General features: G+C 43.1%; 1 protein-coding gene across 1 annotated transcript in view; it reads left to right on the top strand.

Moving 5' to 3' along the window:
* The window catches only part of ankar (ankyrin and armadillo repeat containing), a 295,797-nt gene extending 286,632 nt beyond the window's left edge, over positions 1-9,165 (top strand). Inside the window, exons 19-22 of the mRNA XM_078551294.1 lie at positions 4,617-4,726; positions 5,018-5,214; positions 5,323-5,372; positions 9,089-9,165. Of these exons, the coding sequence (XP_078407420.1) occupies positions 4,617-4,726; positions 5,018-5,214; positions 5,323-5,372; positions 9,089-9,165 (434 nt within the window). The remainder of the gene's footprint in view (positions 1-4,616; positions 4,727-5,017; positions 5,215-5,322; positions 5,373-9,088) is intronic.
* The last annotated feature ends 8,818 nt before the right edge of the window (positions 9,166-17,983 follow it).

Here is a 17,983-nt window from a genome sequence, read left to right as displayed (position 1 = left end):
ACTAGGAGATCAGGATGTCATAGTGGATTCGCCTACTGCAGGGAAAGCGAGTTTGAAGATTTTTTTAGCTATTTTGGCATCCTATTCCTGGGAGTGCAAATTGATTGATATAAAGGCTGTGTTTTTACAGAGGGAGAAGTTTAAAATAAGTCTTTTTGAAACCACCCAAAGAAGCCAGGGATGTAGAAGAAAAGCTATGGAAATTGAACAAGTGTGTTTATGGATTGAATGGTGCATCAAGAGTATGTTATTTTTCTGTGAGGTCTGTCCTATTGAAAACAGATTGCATTCAGTTAAAGGCAGACCCTGCAATGTTCTACTGGTACCACAAGGAGAAATTAGCTGGAATCTTTATTATGCATGTTGATTATTTCCTGTGGGGAGGCTCTATAGAATTTGAACAATGGGTAATCAAGAAGTTAAAGAAGGAATTCCAGGTCAGAAGTCAGGCTTCAGGGGCCTTTAAATACATAGGTTTAGACATTAAGCAGAACAAGTTAGGAGTGACATTGAATCAACAATCTTATCTAAAAAATGCTAATCATATCCCAATAACTCAAGTTAGATCCTCACAAAATGGGGATCCTGCTACCAAGGAAGAAACGGAACTGTTGAGAAGTTTGATTGGGCAGTTGAACTGGTTGTGCACTCAGACTAGGCCTGACGTTAGTTATGATGTGTTGGAGCTGAGTACAATGATGAAACATGCTACAGTTGCAGAAGTTCTGAGAGCAAATAAAACACAAAAAATTAAATTCTGAGAGATATGTGCTCAAGTTTCCAGCCTTGGGTGATTCAAAAGATATGAGGTTGGTCATTTTTAGCGATGCTTCACATGTCAATCTTCCAGATGGGTACTCTAGCACAGCAGGGTTTATCATATTCTTGGCGGGAAAGAATGATAAATGTTGCCCACTGGCTTGGGAGGCCAAGAAAATACAAAGAGTAGTGAAAAGCACCTTAGCTGCTGAAACGCTGGCCTTAGTAGAAGCATTAGATATGGGGGTTTACTTATCCAATATACTGACAGAAATATTATATAAGGGGCAATGTGAGAAAAGTTTACCCATAGAATGTAATGTTGATAACCAGTCTCTTTGGGACAATGTTCATTCCACAAAGTGTCACTGAAAAAAGGCTAAGAATAGACCTAGCCAACATAAAAAAAATGTTAGAGAGAAGAGAAATCTCTACGATTCAGTGAGCTCACACAAGTCACCAACTATCAGACTGTTTTATGGGCGATGGACATTGATTATCCCATCTAAACATAATAAAAAGATACAGCTGGAATGCTTTGTGTGGAATCTTCTTGGAAGCCAGTAGCACTGAGGAGCTATCTTAAATAAACCAGCTTGAACCAAAAAACCAGCCTGGATTAATTCTTCCACCACAACTCCTTATTGTGAGTAACTGGACTAGTAATCCAGAAACCCAGGGCAATGCTTGGGGGACCCAGGTTTGAATCCTGCCACGGCAAATGGTGGAATTTGAATTCTATAAAAATCTGGAATTAAAAATCTATTGATGACCATGAAACCATTGTCGAATGTTGTAAACACCTATCTGGTTCATAAATGTCCTTTAGGGAAGGAAATCTGCCATCCTTACCTGGCCTGGCCTACATGTGACTCCAGACCCACAGCAATATGGTTGGCTCTTAAATGCCCTCTGAACAAGGGCAATTAGGGATGGACAATAAATGCTGGTCACTAGCCAGCAATGCCCACATCCCAAGAATGATTTTTTTTTAAATTGCAGATGGTCTAAAATGCCTTTGTCTGAAACGGTGCTGGTAATGGCAGGGCATCTGCGTGTGGGGTCCCAACCTGCACACTTAGCCACACTGATGAAAAGTACCAGGAATGGGGGTAGGGATCCTGTTTTCAGGTCCTGCCTGCCATTTTTAAATGGCACCTGATGCCTCAGCCCCAGGTCAGGGTGGAAAAATTCACCCCTCAATATCTCAGCTTGTATACAAAGGACATTCATTTATTGATAACTCACTGGCTTCAGAATAAGAAAGGAAGGGAGAAATGTAGACAAAAGGAAGATAACACTAAACATGAAAGTTTGGCATCCAGACTTCCAGCACATCCATGGCAATCCCTCTTACCTGCCAAGTCTATTTTCCAAGATTTCAGCTAATGTACTCTGATGCCAAAAAAAAGCAGAAGCACCTTTATGACTGCAATATCAATCCTAAATAATTAAAATAAATACCAAAAACACAAATTTAAAAAAATAATACTTTGCCCAGTCGTCCTTTCTTCTTCCCATAATTTTTTTCTATATTATTAGATTATTTGTACACATTTTTGACTAATATAAGTTATTCTATTCATGTGAATCTTTATTCTAGCTTCTTAATATTTACGTAGTATATAACAGTATGTTATTTACCATGTTTTAAAGGAAGTGGCTGCAGAGATAGTGGAGGCATTGGTTGAAATATCCCAGAACTCTCTGGATTCCGGGAGGGTCCCAGCAGATTGGAAAACCATTAATGTGATGCCCCTGTTCAAGAAGGGAGGGAGACAAAAAACAGGAAACTATAAAAGCCTAACATCTGTCGTTGCGACAATGCTAGAGTCCATTATTAAGGAAGAAATAGCAAGACATTTAGAAAAGCTTAATGCAATCAAACAGAGTTAACATAGTTTTGTGAAAGGGAAATCTTGTTTGACAAATTTGCGAGAGTTCTTTGAGGATATAACAAGCAGAGTTGATGAAGGGGAACTGGTAGATGTAGTGTATTTGGATTTCCAGAAGGCATTTGATAAGGTGCCACATAAAAGGTTATAGCAGAAGATAGGAGCTCACAGTATTGGGGGTAATGTATTAGCATGGATTGAGAATTGGTTAACACACAAAAGACAGAGTCAGGATTAATGGATCTTTTTCAGGTTGGAAAGACATAACTAGTGGAGTACCACAAGGATCAGTCCTAGGGCCTCCATTATTTACTATCTATATTTATGACTTAGAGGAGGGGGCAGAGAGTAATGTATCCAAATTTACTGATGAGACAAAAATAGGTGGGAGGGCATGTTTTAATGAGGACTTAAGGAATCTGCAAGGGGATATAGATAGGTTGAGTGAGTGGCACATGGAGTTTATTGTAGGAAAGTGTGAGGTCATGAACTTTGTTAGGAAGAATCAAAAGGGAGACTATTATTTTAATGGAGAGAGACTCCAAAAAAGTGCAGCATGGAGGGATCTGGGTGTTCTTGTGCATGAAACACAAAAAGTTAGCATGCAGGTGCAGCAAGTAATTAAGGAGGCAAATGGAATTTTGGCCTGTATTGCCAGGGGTTTGGAGTTTAAAAATAGGGAAGCCTTGTTGCAACTGTACAGGGTGTTGCTGAGGCCACACCTGGAGTATTGTGTACAGTTTTAGTCCCTGTATTTAAGAAAGGATATACTAGCGTTGGAGGCCATTCAAAAGAGATTCACTAGGCTGATTCCTGGGATGGAAGGGTTGAGTTATCAAGAACGGCTAAACAGTTAGGCCTTTATTCATTAGAGTTTAGAAGAATGAGGGGTGATCTTATTGAAACGTACAAGATTCTGATGGGGCCTGACAGGGTAGATGTTGGGAAGATGTTTCCACTAGTGGGGGAATCTCGAACTAGGGGACATTGTTACAGAATAAGGGGACACTCATTTAAAACTGAGATGCGAAGGAATTTCTTCTCTCAGAGTGTAGTGGATGTCTGGAATTCTCTACCCCAGAGAATTATGGAGGCTAGATCACTGAAAGCATTTAAAGAGGAGGTAGATAGATTTTTGAAATATCGGGGAGTTGAGGGCTATGAGGAGCTGGCATGAAAGAGGAGTTGAGGCGTGGGGCAGATCAGCCATGATATTAATGAATGGCGGAGCAGGCTTGAGGGGCCAAATGGTCTACTCCCCCTATATCTTATGTTCTTATGTTCCTTTGGCCCTCCTCCTCTCAAAGTTAATTTTGGAAGTGAGAACAACATTGGAATTTGTTTTTAGTTAATGAATTTTTCAAAAGCAGGCAAAAACAAAAAGATTGATTGAGCTATAAGTGTAGACATGACTAAGTCGATCCCTCATCTTTTCCTTCCATCAGAACTGATAGGGGTTACTGATGGATGAGTGCATTCATTGACAGCACCAGAAGACTGGACCTGAATGAACAAGCATGTTTATTATTCCCCAGGAGTTAATTAAGATACTTTTTTCCTCAGCATGTTCTTCCACTGTTCTTAAGATAGTAACTCCCTTTTGGGGAACAGATCCTTGGCACCAATCAAGTGTCTGGTATTCATGTATGAGCCTAAATAGTGATTGGGCAGCTCTTTGATCATAATGAAGATTACAGATGAGCTCATTGGTGATGGTTTCTTTGTTTTGAGTACCATTTGTCCATAAACAGATCCTAAACTGATTTTAGATTCAATTTATGTATAGCTCATTCTTGATCATCTCTTAAGTTTATACATACAATCCTTTAAGAGCTTTTGTTATTTAATATGACTTGCTTCACAAATTTTAGTTCATGCACAGTATCTATTAAGTTAAATTACTGAAATTATACTGTGCAGTAATAATATTTTGACTAATTTGTATAATTGTTTTCCTTATAGGACAGCTGCTGTCCTCTCTTACTCAGACCAGAGCAGGTATTTCTGATGCCATTATTACAATGGGAGCTGTGGAAAACCTTTGTCCACACTTATATGCTGAGAGGGAACAGGTAAAAGAAACACAAACATAAGTAAAAACTCGTGAATATGTCTTTGCGTGCATTAATTTGCTACAATGGATGATGTGTCACTCTTCCTTCAAGTCATAGGGCTGATGTTTTGTGAGTTGCACTCTCATGTTTTGATGTATGCTAAAACATGTATGTGAGTTTCAGACCCAGGTGCTAGGAAGATCCTGGACATTTAGTGATAAGTAATCTTATTGCAGATAATTACTACATAACATCCCCTTATTTTATGAACATTACCATAAAATGCAACAAAATAATTGGCTATTTCAGGTTCGTGAATCTTGTGCTACAGCCTTGGGATACCTAAGTTTTAATCAAACTGGCCATCGTCGCCTGCTGGTCGAGTGCAGGAATCAGCCAGAATTGTTTGAACTTTTAATAGCTAACATATGCAAAGATGGCAAAATTAGTAAGGAATTTACAGATGAATTCAAAGTGCAAAAATTAGTTGGCCTGCCATCAGAAAGGTATGAAAACATAAGACTGAAAAGTATTGCAAATTCTGCAAATGCTCTGAAACAGCTTAGCTAACATTAGTGAACTTGTATAAACTGTTCTTGTTTTTTTTAAACCAGGCTGGAATTAAGTGATGGCCAGCTGATGGTGGTCAAATCAGACAGGAAAGGTAAATTAATAGAATCCAGAAATTTAACAGTGATTTCAATAAGGTAATTCTCATACCTATTGAAATGATATGAAACAAATTGAGAATCACAGAATGGTAACAGCACAGAAGGAAGTCGCTCAACCTGTCATGTCTATACTGGCTGTCAGAGGAACAATTCACCTAGTACCATTCTCTCACCTCCCCGTAGTCCTGCGCATTCTTCCTTTTCAGATAATAATCAATTACCTCTTGAATGGCTCGGTTGAACCTGCCTCCAACACAGTCTCTGGCAGTGCATTCCAGATCCTAATCACTCCACTGTGTAGAACAGCTTTTCCTCATGTCACTATTTCTACTCTTAGCAAATACTTTATATTTGTGCCATCTGATTCTCAATCTTTCCACCAATGGGAACAGCTTCTCCCTATCTACCCTGTCCATACCCCTCATGATTTTGTATACCTCTATCAAATCTTTTCTCCAAGGAAAACAGTCCCAATTTCTCCAGTCTACCTTCGTAACTGAAGCTCCTCATCCCTGGAACCATTCTTGTTGCTATGACAGAGGAGGGAGGCAAATTGAACTCCTTCATTTTTCTTGCCATCAGTCTATAAGCAGAGGTGTTTTAATTTTTGAAATAGGCGTGGCATGTTTCCCCAAACCTTCTGTCAATTTTAAAGTGACTTGCAGCAAATTCTCTTTAGGGTTAAATCAGAAGTACTATTTATTCATACATTCAAACCTTAGGGGGTGGAGGGGGGTGGGGGGTGTATGGTCATTGCAACTGCAAACACATACGCAAGAAGGAGATAAGAAAGAAAAGAGTTTTACAATTAGGGATAACTTAACACAAAAGAAAACCACAGATATGGATATTAATTCATGCAAATGTCAGAGTCCAGCAAGGATTCCTTCATGTAGGAGTTAAAGTTCAGGCAGGTTCAGCTAACTGAAAGCAGGAGTTTCAGAATTCCTTTAAAGTTGGTGATAACGCAACAAAATGAGCTTGGTGTACAGAGACTTGGTCCACCCTGCAGACGATGGCAGGAATCTTCCAGAGAACCAGGCCTCAAGGAGGTTTAGACATGAGGCAGGCTTTGTTGTCAGCCTGGAGTCCTGCTTTGGTGTTGACGGGATAGATGTTAAACAGCAGACTGCCTTCAGACTCCAGGAAGGTAACATTGAGGCATTCCAAAGGCCTGAGGAGGTCAAGTCATGTGATGTTACCCATTTTTGAGTCAGTTTCAGGTTCAAGTAGCTTCTATGCATCTGGTCAAAATCCATTGTTCACCTTAGGAGATAGATGGTAGTTATTAGCACCTCTGCAGGTATAACAAGTTTCAGTGGCTCTGTCTTTGTTATAAGTCCAGGCTGGGGAGATAGACCTTCTGCTACTCACTTATTATATTGATTGTAATGGGTCCACACAATGATAGGTGTGAGATCCCACAAGAATGAGGGTTGAGCTTCATCCTGTAATTACTGTTGCAACTTTCACAAGTGTAGCCAACTTACAAGTCATGTGACATGTAGCAGCCATGTTTTTGGCCCAGCAAAGTCCATTTTTAAATCAGCAGAAAGTAAGGTTTGATTTAAACAGTATATGATCACTTTCATGCCTTATGGACATGACATTGTGAATCTTCTTTGCACTTTTTCTAATGCCTTCACATCCTTCCTAAAATGTGATGCCCAGAACTGGCACAATGCTCCATTTGAGGCTGAACCAGTGTTTTATACAAGTTTAACATAACTTCTTTGTGTTTGTATTCTTCGTCCCTATTAATAAAGCCTAGGATGCTATTCGGTTTATTAACCATGCTCTCAATCTGTCCTGCTACCTTACATGATTTATACGCATATACATCCAGATCTCTTTGCTCCTACACCGCCTTAGAATTGTACCCTTTATATTGTCTCCCTGAGTTCTTATACCAAAATGAATCACTTTCCACTTCTCTGCATTAAATTTCATCTGCCATTTGTCTGCCCATTCTACCAACCTTGTCTTTGCACTCTTGAAGTTCTACACTATCCTCCTCACATGCCACAATACTTCAAACTTTTTTTATCATCCACAAATTTTGAAATTGTGCCCTGTACTCCAAGGTCTAGGTCAGGAAGAGCAGGGGTCCTAAAACTGCCCCTGGGGAACCCCATTATAAACATTCTTCCAGTTTAAAAAACACCTGTTAATCGCTTCACTTCTCTGTTTCCTGTCACTAGGACAATTTCATATCCATGTTGCTACTTTCCCTTTTATACCATGAGTTCTAAATTTGCTCATGTCTGTTATATGGCACTTTATCAAATGCCTTTTGGAAGTCCATGTACACAACATCAACATTGCCCTCATCAACCCTCTCAGTTACCTCACCAAAAAAACTCAAGAAAGTTAGTTAAACATAGTTTGCCCTTAATAAATCCATGCTGGCTTTCCTTAATTAACCTGTTTTTTCCCAAGTGACTAGTAATTTTGTCCCGAATTATCTTTTCCAGAAACTTCCCCACCATTGAGGTTCAACCCACTGGCCTGTTAGTTGCTGGGCTTATCTTTACATCCTTTTTTGAACAAGGGTGCAACATTTGCAATTTTCCAGCCCTCTTGTACTACTCCCAGTCTAAGGAAGACTGGAAAATTATGACCAGTGCCTCCGCAATTTCTACTCTCACATGCCACAGCATCCTTGGACACATCTCATCGGGTTCTGATGCCTTATCAACTTTTAAGTACAGACAGCCTATCTAATATCTCCTCCTTATCAATTTTCGACCCTTCAAATGTCTGAACTATCTCCTCTTTCACCATGACCTGCATTCCTTGATAAAGGCAAATGCAAACTATTCATTTAGTACCTCAGCCATGCTCTCGCCCCATGCATAAATCCCCTTTTTGGTCCCTAATCAGCCCTACTCCTTCTTTTACCGCCCTTTTACTACTTATATGCCTATGGAAGATTTTTAGATTCCCTTTTATGTTAGCTGCCAATCTCTTTTCATACTCTCTTTGCTTCTCCTATTTGCTTTATCAACTCCCCTCTGAATTCTATATTCAGCCTGGTTCTCAGCTGTATTATCCACCTGGCATCTTGGCGTAAGCACAATTTTTCCTCTTCATCTTAATCTCTATCTGTTTTGTCATCCAGGGAGTTTTGAATTTGTCTTCCTTACATTTCCCCTTCATGGGAATATATTTATGGGAATATACCTTGACTGTGCCCAAACTATCTCGTCTTTAAAGGCAGCCCATTGTTCAGTTACAGTTTTGCCTTCCAACCATTGATTCCAATTTATCTGGGTCAGATTCATTCTTCCCCCATTGAAGTTGGCTTTCCCCTTGTTAATTGTTCTTATTCTGAATTGTTCCTTGTGTTTTTCCATAGACAAACTAAATCTTATGATACAATCATTACTGTCAAATTTATAAATTATATTAGTGTCATTGGGATGAAATATTAAACCAAAGTTCCATTTGGCTTTGTCAGTAAATATAAAATTCTTATTGGGTTCAAAGGAGAACAAGACATTTTCTTGATACCAAAGCCAACTTTCTATATCCCAACCAATACTATGAAAAATAGAACTATTGATTATTCATCTCACTTCTGACACTAAATAATAATACTAACCAAAAATAATTTGTTGTTTATGTAAGGTGCTATTTAATTGCAAGTTTATCATTAAAGTGCTAAATGATTTAATTAATCTAAACTCTTGTTTTGTTTTAATCACAGTGAGGTTAAAAACAGCCAGTTGTCCACCTGAACAGAAGAAAATATTGGCTTTACGATCAAAATCTGCTCCCAGATGAAAAGCCTAGGACTGCTGAACCTCAGAACATGATGTTATTCACTGTTTCTATAACAAAACGAGTTCATCTTCAAAAAGGAATGAAACAAAAAAGATTCAAATGAACCTTTGGTCAGGCCATTTGCCTCTTGCGTTGGGATCTAAACAGAATGTCAAATTTGCTGCTGTGTTACTCAGGCTCATCTCAGCAGCAAAGTGCAATAAAAAATCTTTCAATATATTCCCATTTTCAAATTGAAGATGTGTCAGGCAAAATGATAGCACATTTTTGCAAGTTTTCTTACAGATTGTTACCATCTTCCCTTACAGGTTAAGCTGCACCAATTCAAGTACTATACCTCAAAGTTATCTATTTAGTTTCTTTGGTAGCTGGTAGGTCTTAGGATACACAGTATGACAGAGCCTCAACACAGTGGCCATGAAATTTGGCTCCCTAGCTCTGCTAGCTGTAAGAGTGCTAGTACTGGCATGCCTTGTGTGTACCGAAGCATGCAGAGTGGGCAGATCATGATTTCAAAAGCCTCTGGTGCTGATTTGGCACACAATCTGCCATTTCGGAGCACACAGGCCCAGATAACACCCACCCTTAACCACGCCCAGCTCAACATGCATTTAGCTGCATGACGGAGCCTCCCACCAGTGCCACTTAAAGGGATCGCCAGGTAAGATTCAGGTGAGGAGCTTTTGACTTTCCTTCATTGTTGTAAAGCTAATGAAATACTGTGTTGAGTGTTAATGGAGAATTTTGAAAACTTTTTGGATTTACACGGAAGCAGTGCTGGATCTTGACAAGAAGGTCAGAGGAAGTGGGTGGCCTATCAGGAGAAAGCCTGCTTCAGTAACGGGGGCCATAGCTGTAGTTCCTCTTGGGCCGCAGCATGACTTGGAAATGCAGCAGATGCAGTAGATAAGGGAAACTGTGCAAAGAGGCAGGAAGAGGAGCACTCTCAATAGACTGCCATCCAAGGGTCTTCAGAGAGGACTTCTACCTCCACCTCAGTCAGGATCAGTGCCTGAGGCATATATGTTTCACCATGGAGGTGGGGTGGCTGAACTGTGCCACATCATAGAATGCAACCAAAAAACAGGCAATAGATGGTGCTGCCTGTGGTTGTTAAGGTAACAGTGATCCTAAATTTCTATGCCAGTAGATCCTTCCAGGCAGGAACAAGCAACATTATCAATATTTCACACAGTTCGCTGTCCATCACCTCATCAGTGAGATGATAGAAACTCTGCATAGAGAGGGGAGTTCATCATCTTCCTTACTAAAGAGAAGCAGATGGAGTGAGCAGATGTCTTTGCCAGGCTAGCGGGATGCCCAATGGTACAAGGTGCAATCAACTGCATACGTGTGGCCCTGCAGGGCCCATATGCTAATGGGGAGCTGTACTGCATCCACAAGGCTTATTGCTCCTTTAACATGCAGTTAGACTGCGACTATCCCAGAAGAATAAAATCAGTTCAGACCAGTACTCTTATTTCCCAGTTTTTACTGCTTTTTCATCCTGGGATGGGCCCAGAAGATCCTGTCAGTGAATGTCCACTATCCTGGCATCAGTCATGCTGCATTCATTCTGCAGCAGTTAGGCCTACCTGCCATCTTAGGCCCACCACAAAGAACTTGAGTGTGGCTGCTGGATGACAGGAGATGCAAGTTATACAACTGGCAACACCCTAGTCCACTCCTCAGTCACCCCTAACGTCTCTACCCTACAGCAACACCTGCCCTTTCACCACCTACCTTCTCACCACCCAAGGCTCCAAACATTCCTTCCAAGTGAAACAGTGATTTACTTGTATTCCTTTCTTTCAATTTAGTATACTGTATTCACTGTTCATGATGTAGTCTCCTCTACACTGGAGAGATCAAACACAGACTGGGTGACCACTTTGCAGAACACCTCATTTCAGTTTGCAAGTATGACCCCAAGCTTCCAGTTGCTTGGCATTTTAATTCTCCACCTTCTTCATATGCTGACCTTTCTGTCCAGGATCTGCTACAGTGTTCCAGTGAAGCTCAGTGTAAGCTCAAGGAACGGCACCTTATCTTTCGACTCAGCACTCAATAGCCTTCTGGACTGAACACCGAGTCCAACAATTTTGGATTATAACCTCTGCCTTCATCTTATTCCATCTGTTTTGTTTAAACCTTCTCTTTTTTTTCTTGTTGGGTTAGTCTTATCTTGTTTCTTTCTTTCCCTTCATATTGCATTCAAATGGTTGCTATGTAGCCATTCACACCTCATTTGGACACAGCCTTTGTTTCGTTACCACATTTACCCATTACCACTCTCTGACTGTTCTAACATGAAATATTTTGTTATTTAATCTCTTCCTACCCCCTTCCCCCTTCCAATGGCTTAATAAACTTTTACATTTCTATGTATCTTCAGTTCTGATGAAAGGTCATCTCAACCTGAAACAGTAACTCTATTTCTCTCCACAGGTGCTGTCTGACCTAGTGGACGGAATCTTCCATTCTGGAGTCTAGGTTCGGTGGCAGGCGGGAAAGTCGGCATGATTCCAGTTGGGTGGTGGGGCAGCTGAACACGCACGATCTTCTAACATTCAACTTATTAATTATGTATCCGTGAAGAGTACAGTGAATCTCATAATGGGGCAGACAGGAAGAGGAGAAGCTGGCAGATGTGAGCAACCACATCCTGGGACATCTGAAGGCACCTCTAGCATTGCCTTTCGCCAATTTCCAGATAAAAACACCACCTACTACACACCCATGGTTGGGCCAATGCTCACCATTGCAGTGGACCATGTTCGCCAGCATCTTGACCTTCTTGAGTCTCTGCGGCCTCTTGCTGCTCAGGCCTTTGCTCTTCCTGGCCCTGTGCCAACCTGCAATGGGCCGCCCTCCTCCTCATCTGGATGAGAGCCATTACCAAGGCAGGGTTGTCTGCAGACTGCATCATCGACACCTCAGTGAATCTGTGAACATATTGAAGTGATAAATTTAGTAAGCATATCCTTTACAGGTTTCCCTCCATCTGAAAGCTTGCAGGTCAGTACTGAGCACTTCACCTGGCCTCTAGCTAAGACATTGCATCCCCACCCCGCCCCACCCCTTCCAGGTGAAGGATATCTTGGAGGACCAGAGATGGGTGTTCCTCCCATTTATATATGACTGCACATGGAGACATTGCTCTTTGACCAGGATGATGAGGGCTGTGTGCAAGAAGCCCCCCCTCTGACACTATTCTGCTTGCCTCCACTACTCAACTCTATAGAGAGACCATTGCCTTGGCAGCATAGAAAGACTAAACACATGATCCCCTGTCAGCCATGACCATTCACCTAGGAGGATGAAGGTTTGGAGTCAGCATTTGGTTGCTGTCCACAAGCCATGCCCCTTGGAGGCATCCACCTCCCTCCCTCCCTTCATCCCTGCCTCTGTCTGCAACAGATGGCAACTGGCATAGAATGAACTGCAGCTCCACACCTTGCTAGGATCTCGATATTATGAGACCCATGCGTCAGGAACAAACCTGCTGCAATGTGGGCTTCACCATAGAGAAAAGAACACAACTGAGAATGGCTGACATGCAGTTGCCTCATAATTATTAGGGTGTTGCTTTAATCGGCCTTGTGCTGACCTTGAACTCCGCCCACCCGAAAAGATGTTTCTCCCACTGAGGGATCTCACTTACTGACTAACTGCATGGTCAAGGTCACATGTGATGTAGGTATACCCACAGTGATATCAGAAAGAGAGTTCCAGGATTTTGACCCAGCTACAGTGAAGGAATAACAATATAGTTCCAAGTTAGGATGTTGTGTGGTTTGGAGAGGAACTTGCAGGTAGTGCTCCCATGCATCTGCTGCCCTTGTCCCGAGATGGTGGAGGTCACAGATTTTGAAGGTGTTGTCAAAGGAGCTTTAGTGAGTTGCTGCAGTGCATTCTTATATGGTACACTCTGCTATCACTGTGCAATGGCGGTGGAGGAAGTAAATGTTTAAAGTGGTGGATGGGGTGCCAAACAAGTGGGCAGCTTTGTCCTGCATGGTGTTGAGCTTCTTGGGTATTGTTGGAGCTGCACTCATCCAGGCAAGTGGAGAGTATTCCATCACACTCCTGATATGTGCCTTGTAGATGGCAGACAGGCTTTGCGGAGTCAGGAGGTGAGTTACTTCCTGCAGAATTCCCAGCCTCTATCCTACACTTGTAGCCACAGTATTTATGTGGCTAATTCAGTTAAGTTTCCGGTCAATGGTAATCCCCAGGATATTGATAGTGGAGGGTTTCAGCAGTGGTAAATGCCATTGAATGTCGAGGGGAGATGGTTAGCTTCTCTCTTGTTGGAGATGGTCAATGCCTGGCACTTATGTGGCGCGAATGTTACTTGCCACTTATCAGCCCAAGCCTGAAAGTTGTCCAGATCTTGCTGTATATGGACAAGGACTGTTTAAGTATTTGAGGAATTAAAAATATGCTGAACATTGTGCAATCATCAGCAAACCTCCCCACTTCTGACCTTATGATAGAGAGGAGGTCATTGATGAAGCAGTTGAAGATGGTTGGGCCTAGGACATTATCCTGAGGAACTCCTGCAGCGATGTCTTGGGATTGAGATGATTGACCTCCAAATACCACAATCAGCTTCCTTTGTGCTAAGTATGACTCCAACCAGTGGAGAATCTTCCCCTGATTCTCATTGATTTCAATTTTGCTCGGGCTTCTTGATGCCACAATTGGTCAAATGCTGCCTTGATGTCAAAAGCAGTCACTCTCACCTCACCTCTATTTGGACCAATGGTCTAATGAGTTCAGAAGTGGAGTGGCTCTGGCAGAACCCAAACTGAGCGTCAGTGTGCAGGTTATGACAACATCCTCCCTGAGTTCCTAAAACACCTTGGCCCATGGGCCCGGTCGAAGCTGGCCCAATTCTTTACGAGTCATATATGTGAGGGAAGGCTGCCAAAATCCTGGTGCATGTCTAACGTCAACAACTTCCCAAAACCAGACAAAAGCCGAAAATTACCATCAAACTACCAGCCAATACCCCTACTATCAAATGCTTCAAGCTAGTAGAGCATCTAATCCTACAGATGTTCACCAGCATTGGAGAACACCCTGAGTGCAGCTCAAGCAGGCTTTCGACAAGGAAGAAGCACATGATCAGGTCCTCTCATTAATCATTCTCATTGAAAATAGCTTTCCTTGAGATCAACACAGTGTACGATATAGCCTGGCACAATGGCCTATTTGTCAAAATATTAAGAGTCCTCCCTCCCTGGGTTACTGACACCATTAAACAGGACAGATGGTTCAGGGTGCATATGGGTAACCGGACAAGTGTCTGGAGGAAATAGATGAATGGGCTATCCCAGGAGTCTGTCTTAGGCTCAACCTTATTCAACTTGTACACCAACATTCTACCCCCAACTGAGTCTCAGAGGTTTATCTATGCAGATGACATACAGGCTTAGACTTTCCTGAGCTGGAAGATATACTTAACCATGATTTTGCAAAGCTGGCCGACTACTGCAAGACATGGTGCCTAAACCAGTTAAACAGTCTCTAGCGCATTTCATCCTCACAATGCCAGCGCTAAGAGGGAACTGTACATCACCCAGGATGGCCAGGAACTGAACTATTATCTTCATTTTGTTTATCTAGGTGTCACTTTTGACAGAACACTCATGTACAGACAGGACCTCATCAAGACTGCAGAAAAAATTAAAATATGCAATAACCTCCTCAGTAAACTGGCAAGTACCTCATGGGGATCATAGGCCAAGAGCTTAAGGATCTCTGCTCTTGCCATCACATACTCAACTGCAGAATGCTGCACCCCATTATGGTACCAATCTGCCCACAACAAACTTTTGATGTGCAACTCAACACAGCAATGCACATCGCCACAGGTATTCTTCAACCAACTCACCTCCCCTGGCTCCCAGCCCTGTGCGATATCGCACTTCCCCCACCCCCCGTGCCACCACACGCACATCAGGAGGGTAATTGGAACAGGCAAGCTACTGGAAAAAGTCTACTCCAACCCAAGCTTGGCCTTGTTCAATGACCACGTTAACCCACAAGAAATATGCCTTCCCTCCTGCCACCCCATATAGTTAAACCCACTACATCGAGCTGAGGACCTATGGCAGGAGGATTGGTAGGAGAAAACATCCAGCAGAAACTACTCTCTCATCATAGACCCCACTACTTGTCCATCCGACTTTGATCTCCCACAGTGACCGTGGGCCCTTTTAAACCATTTCCAGACTGGCCAAGGTCTCTGTGCAGCCACTCAACATCAGGGGATGTCTCCAAGACCATCCAGGCTACAGCTGTGGTGCAGTCAAAATAATGACTCACATTGCTGAGGACTGTCTACTGACTAAACTTGAAGGCAGGTTTAAGGGAAGGAGTTCTTTCTCTCTTTCTTTCAGGCGCTAAGGAACACAAGCTCCAACAACTCATTGACACCAATGCCCATCCAGGACTCTCCACACCTTCCCATCCCTCTGACCCCATCCCGTCTTCTAATCCCAGTCCCGGTCGTGTATTCACCATACCCCCTGACCTTCCCCTCTCTGAATCCGAACGTTCAGTACTCAGCAAAGGACTCAGTTTCATACCCTTACGCCCTCACCTCAATGAATTCCGGACTCGACACAATGCTGAATCCTTCTTCCGCCACCTCCGTCTCCATGCTCACTTCTTTGGGTAGGAGTCCTATCCCTGTTCCACGGATCCTTTCAACTGTCTCCAGTATTCTCCATCCACCTGGCCCCCTCCCTCTGGCCTCTTACCTGCTCTTGATCTTTTCATTGAGAATTGTCAGCATGACATCCGCCGTCTTAATTTCTCTGCTCCTCTCACCCACTCTAACCTGTCTCCTTCTGAACTTGCCGCACTCCGTTCTCTCAGGTCCAACCCTGACTTTGTTATCAAACCTGCCGACAAGGATGGTGCTGTTGTTGTCAGGCATACTGACCTCTACCTCGCAGAGGCTGAGCGCCAACTCACAGACACTTCCTCCTACCTCTCCCTGGACCATGACCCCAACATGACCCCATCAAGCCATTGTTTCCAGGACTGTCACTGACCTCATCTCCTCTGGAGGTCTTCCCTCCACAGTTTCCAACCTCACAATCTCCCAACCTCGGACAGCCCGCTTCTACCTCCTCCCCAAAATCCACATACAGGACTGTCCCAGTAGACCGATCATGTCAGCCTGTTCCTGCCCCACAGAACTAATTTCTTCTTATCTTGATTCTGTTCTCTCTCCCCTTGTCCAGTCTCTTCCCGCCTACATCCACGATTCCTCTGATGCCCTACATCATATCAACAATTTCCAGTCCCCTGGCCCCAACTGCTTCCTCTTCACCATGGACATCCAATCCCTCTACACCTCCATCCCCCATCAGGATAGTCTGAGGGCTCTCCACTTCTTCCTTGAACAGAGGCTCCAACAATCCCCATCCACCACCTCTCTCCTCCATCTGGCTGAACTTGTTCTCTCACTGAACAATTTCTCCTTAAACTCCTCTCACTTCCTCCAAATAAAAGGTGTGGCTATGGGTACCCGCATGGGCCCCAGTTACGCCTGTCTCTTTATGGGGTATGTGGAACATTCCTTGTTCTAGTCCTACTCAAGCCCCCTCCCATAACCCTTTCTCCGGTACACTGATGACTATTTCAGTACCGCTTCATGCTCTCGTCTGGACCTGGAAAAATTTATTAATTTTGCTTCCAATTTCCACCCCTCCATCATTTTCATGTGGTCCACCACTGACATTTCCCTTCCCTTCCTTGACCTCTCTGTCTCAATTTCTGGTAATAGACAGTTCACCAATATTCATTACAAGCCCACCAACTCCCACAGCTACCTCGACTACAACTCCTCACACCCTGTTTCCATTAAGGACACCATCCCATTATCTCAGTTCCTTCACTTCCATCGCATCTGTTCCAATGATGCCACTTTCCAAAACAGTGCTTCTGACATGGCTCCCTCCTTCCTTAACCGAGGTTTCCCACCCACGGTGGTTGATAGGGCCCTCAACCGTGTCGGACCCATCTCCCGCGCCTCTGCCCTCACACCTTCCTCTCCCTCCCAGAACCACGATAGGGTCCCCCTTTTCCTCACTTTTCACTCCACCAGCCTCTGTATTCAAAGGATCACCCTCCGCCATTTCCGCCAACTCCAGCACGATGCCACCACCAAATACATCTTCCCTTCACACCCCCTGTCGGCATTCCGTAGGGACTGTTCCTGGTCCACTCCTCCGTCACCCCCTACACCTCAACACCCTTCCCCAGCACCTTCCCATGCAATTGCAGAAGGTGCAGCACCTGCCCCTTTACTCCCCCCCCCTCCTCACCGTCCAAGGGCCCAAACACTCCTTTCAAATGAAGCAGCATTTCACTTGTATTACCCATAATTTGGTCTACTGCATTTGCTGCTCCCAATGTGGTCTCCTCCTACATTGGATACATCAAACGCAGACTGGGTGACCACTTTGCAAGCATGACCCAGACCTTCCTGTCGCTTGTCATTTCAACACACCACCCTGCTCTCACGCCCACATGTCTGTCCTTGGCCTGCTGCAACGTTCCAGTGAAGCTCAACGCACATTGGAGGAACAGCACTTCATCTTCCAATTAGGCACTTTGCAGCCTTCCAGACTTAACACTGAGTTCAACAATTTCAGATCATGAACTCTCTCCTCCATCCTCACCCCTTTTTGATCCCCTTTTTTCAAATATTTATTTTTTAAGTTTTATATATACATTTTTTCCCACCTATTTCTATTATTATTTTCTAAATTTATTTCCATTCATTGTTTTATCC

This window comes from Cetorhinus maximus, chromosome 11 (genome assembly GCF_964194155.1).
Source record: "Cetorhinus maximus chromosome 11, sCetMax3.hap1.1, whole genome shotgun sequence".
Lineage (NCBI taxonomy): Eukaryota > Metazoa > Chordata > Chondrichthyes > Lamniformes > Cetorhinidae > Cetorhinus > Cetorhinus maximus.
The sequence above is the reverse complement of the archived record's forward strand: the minus strand, read 5'-3'. Positions and strand labels throughout refer to the sequence as shown.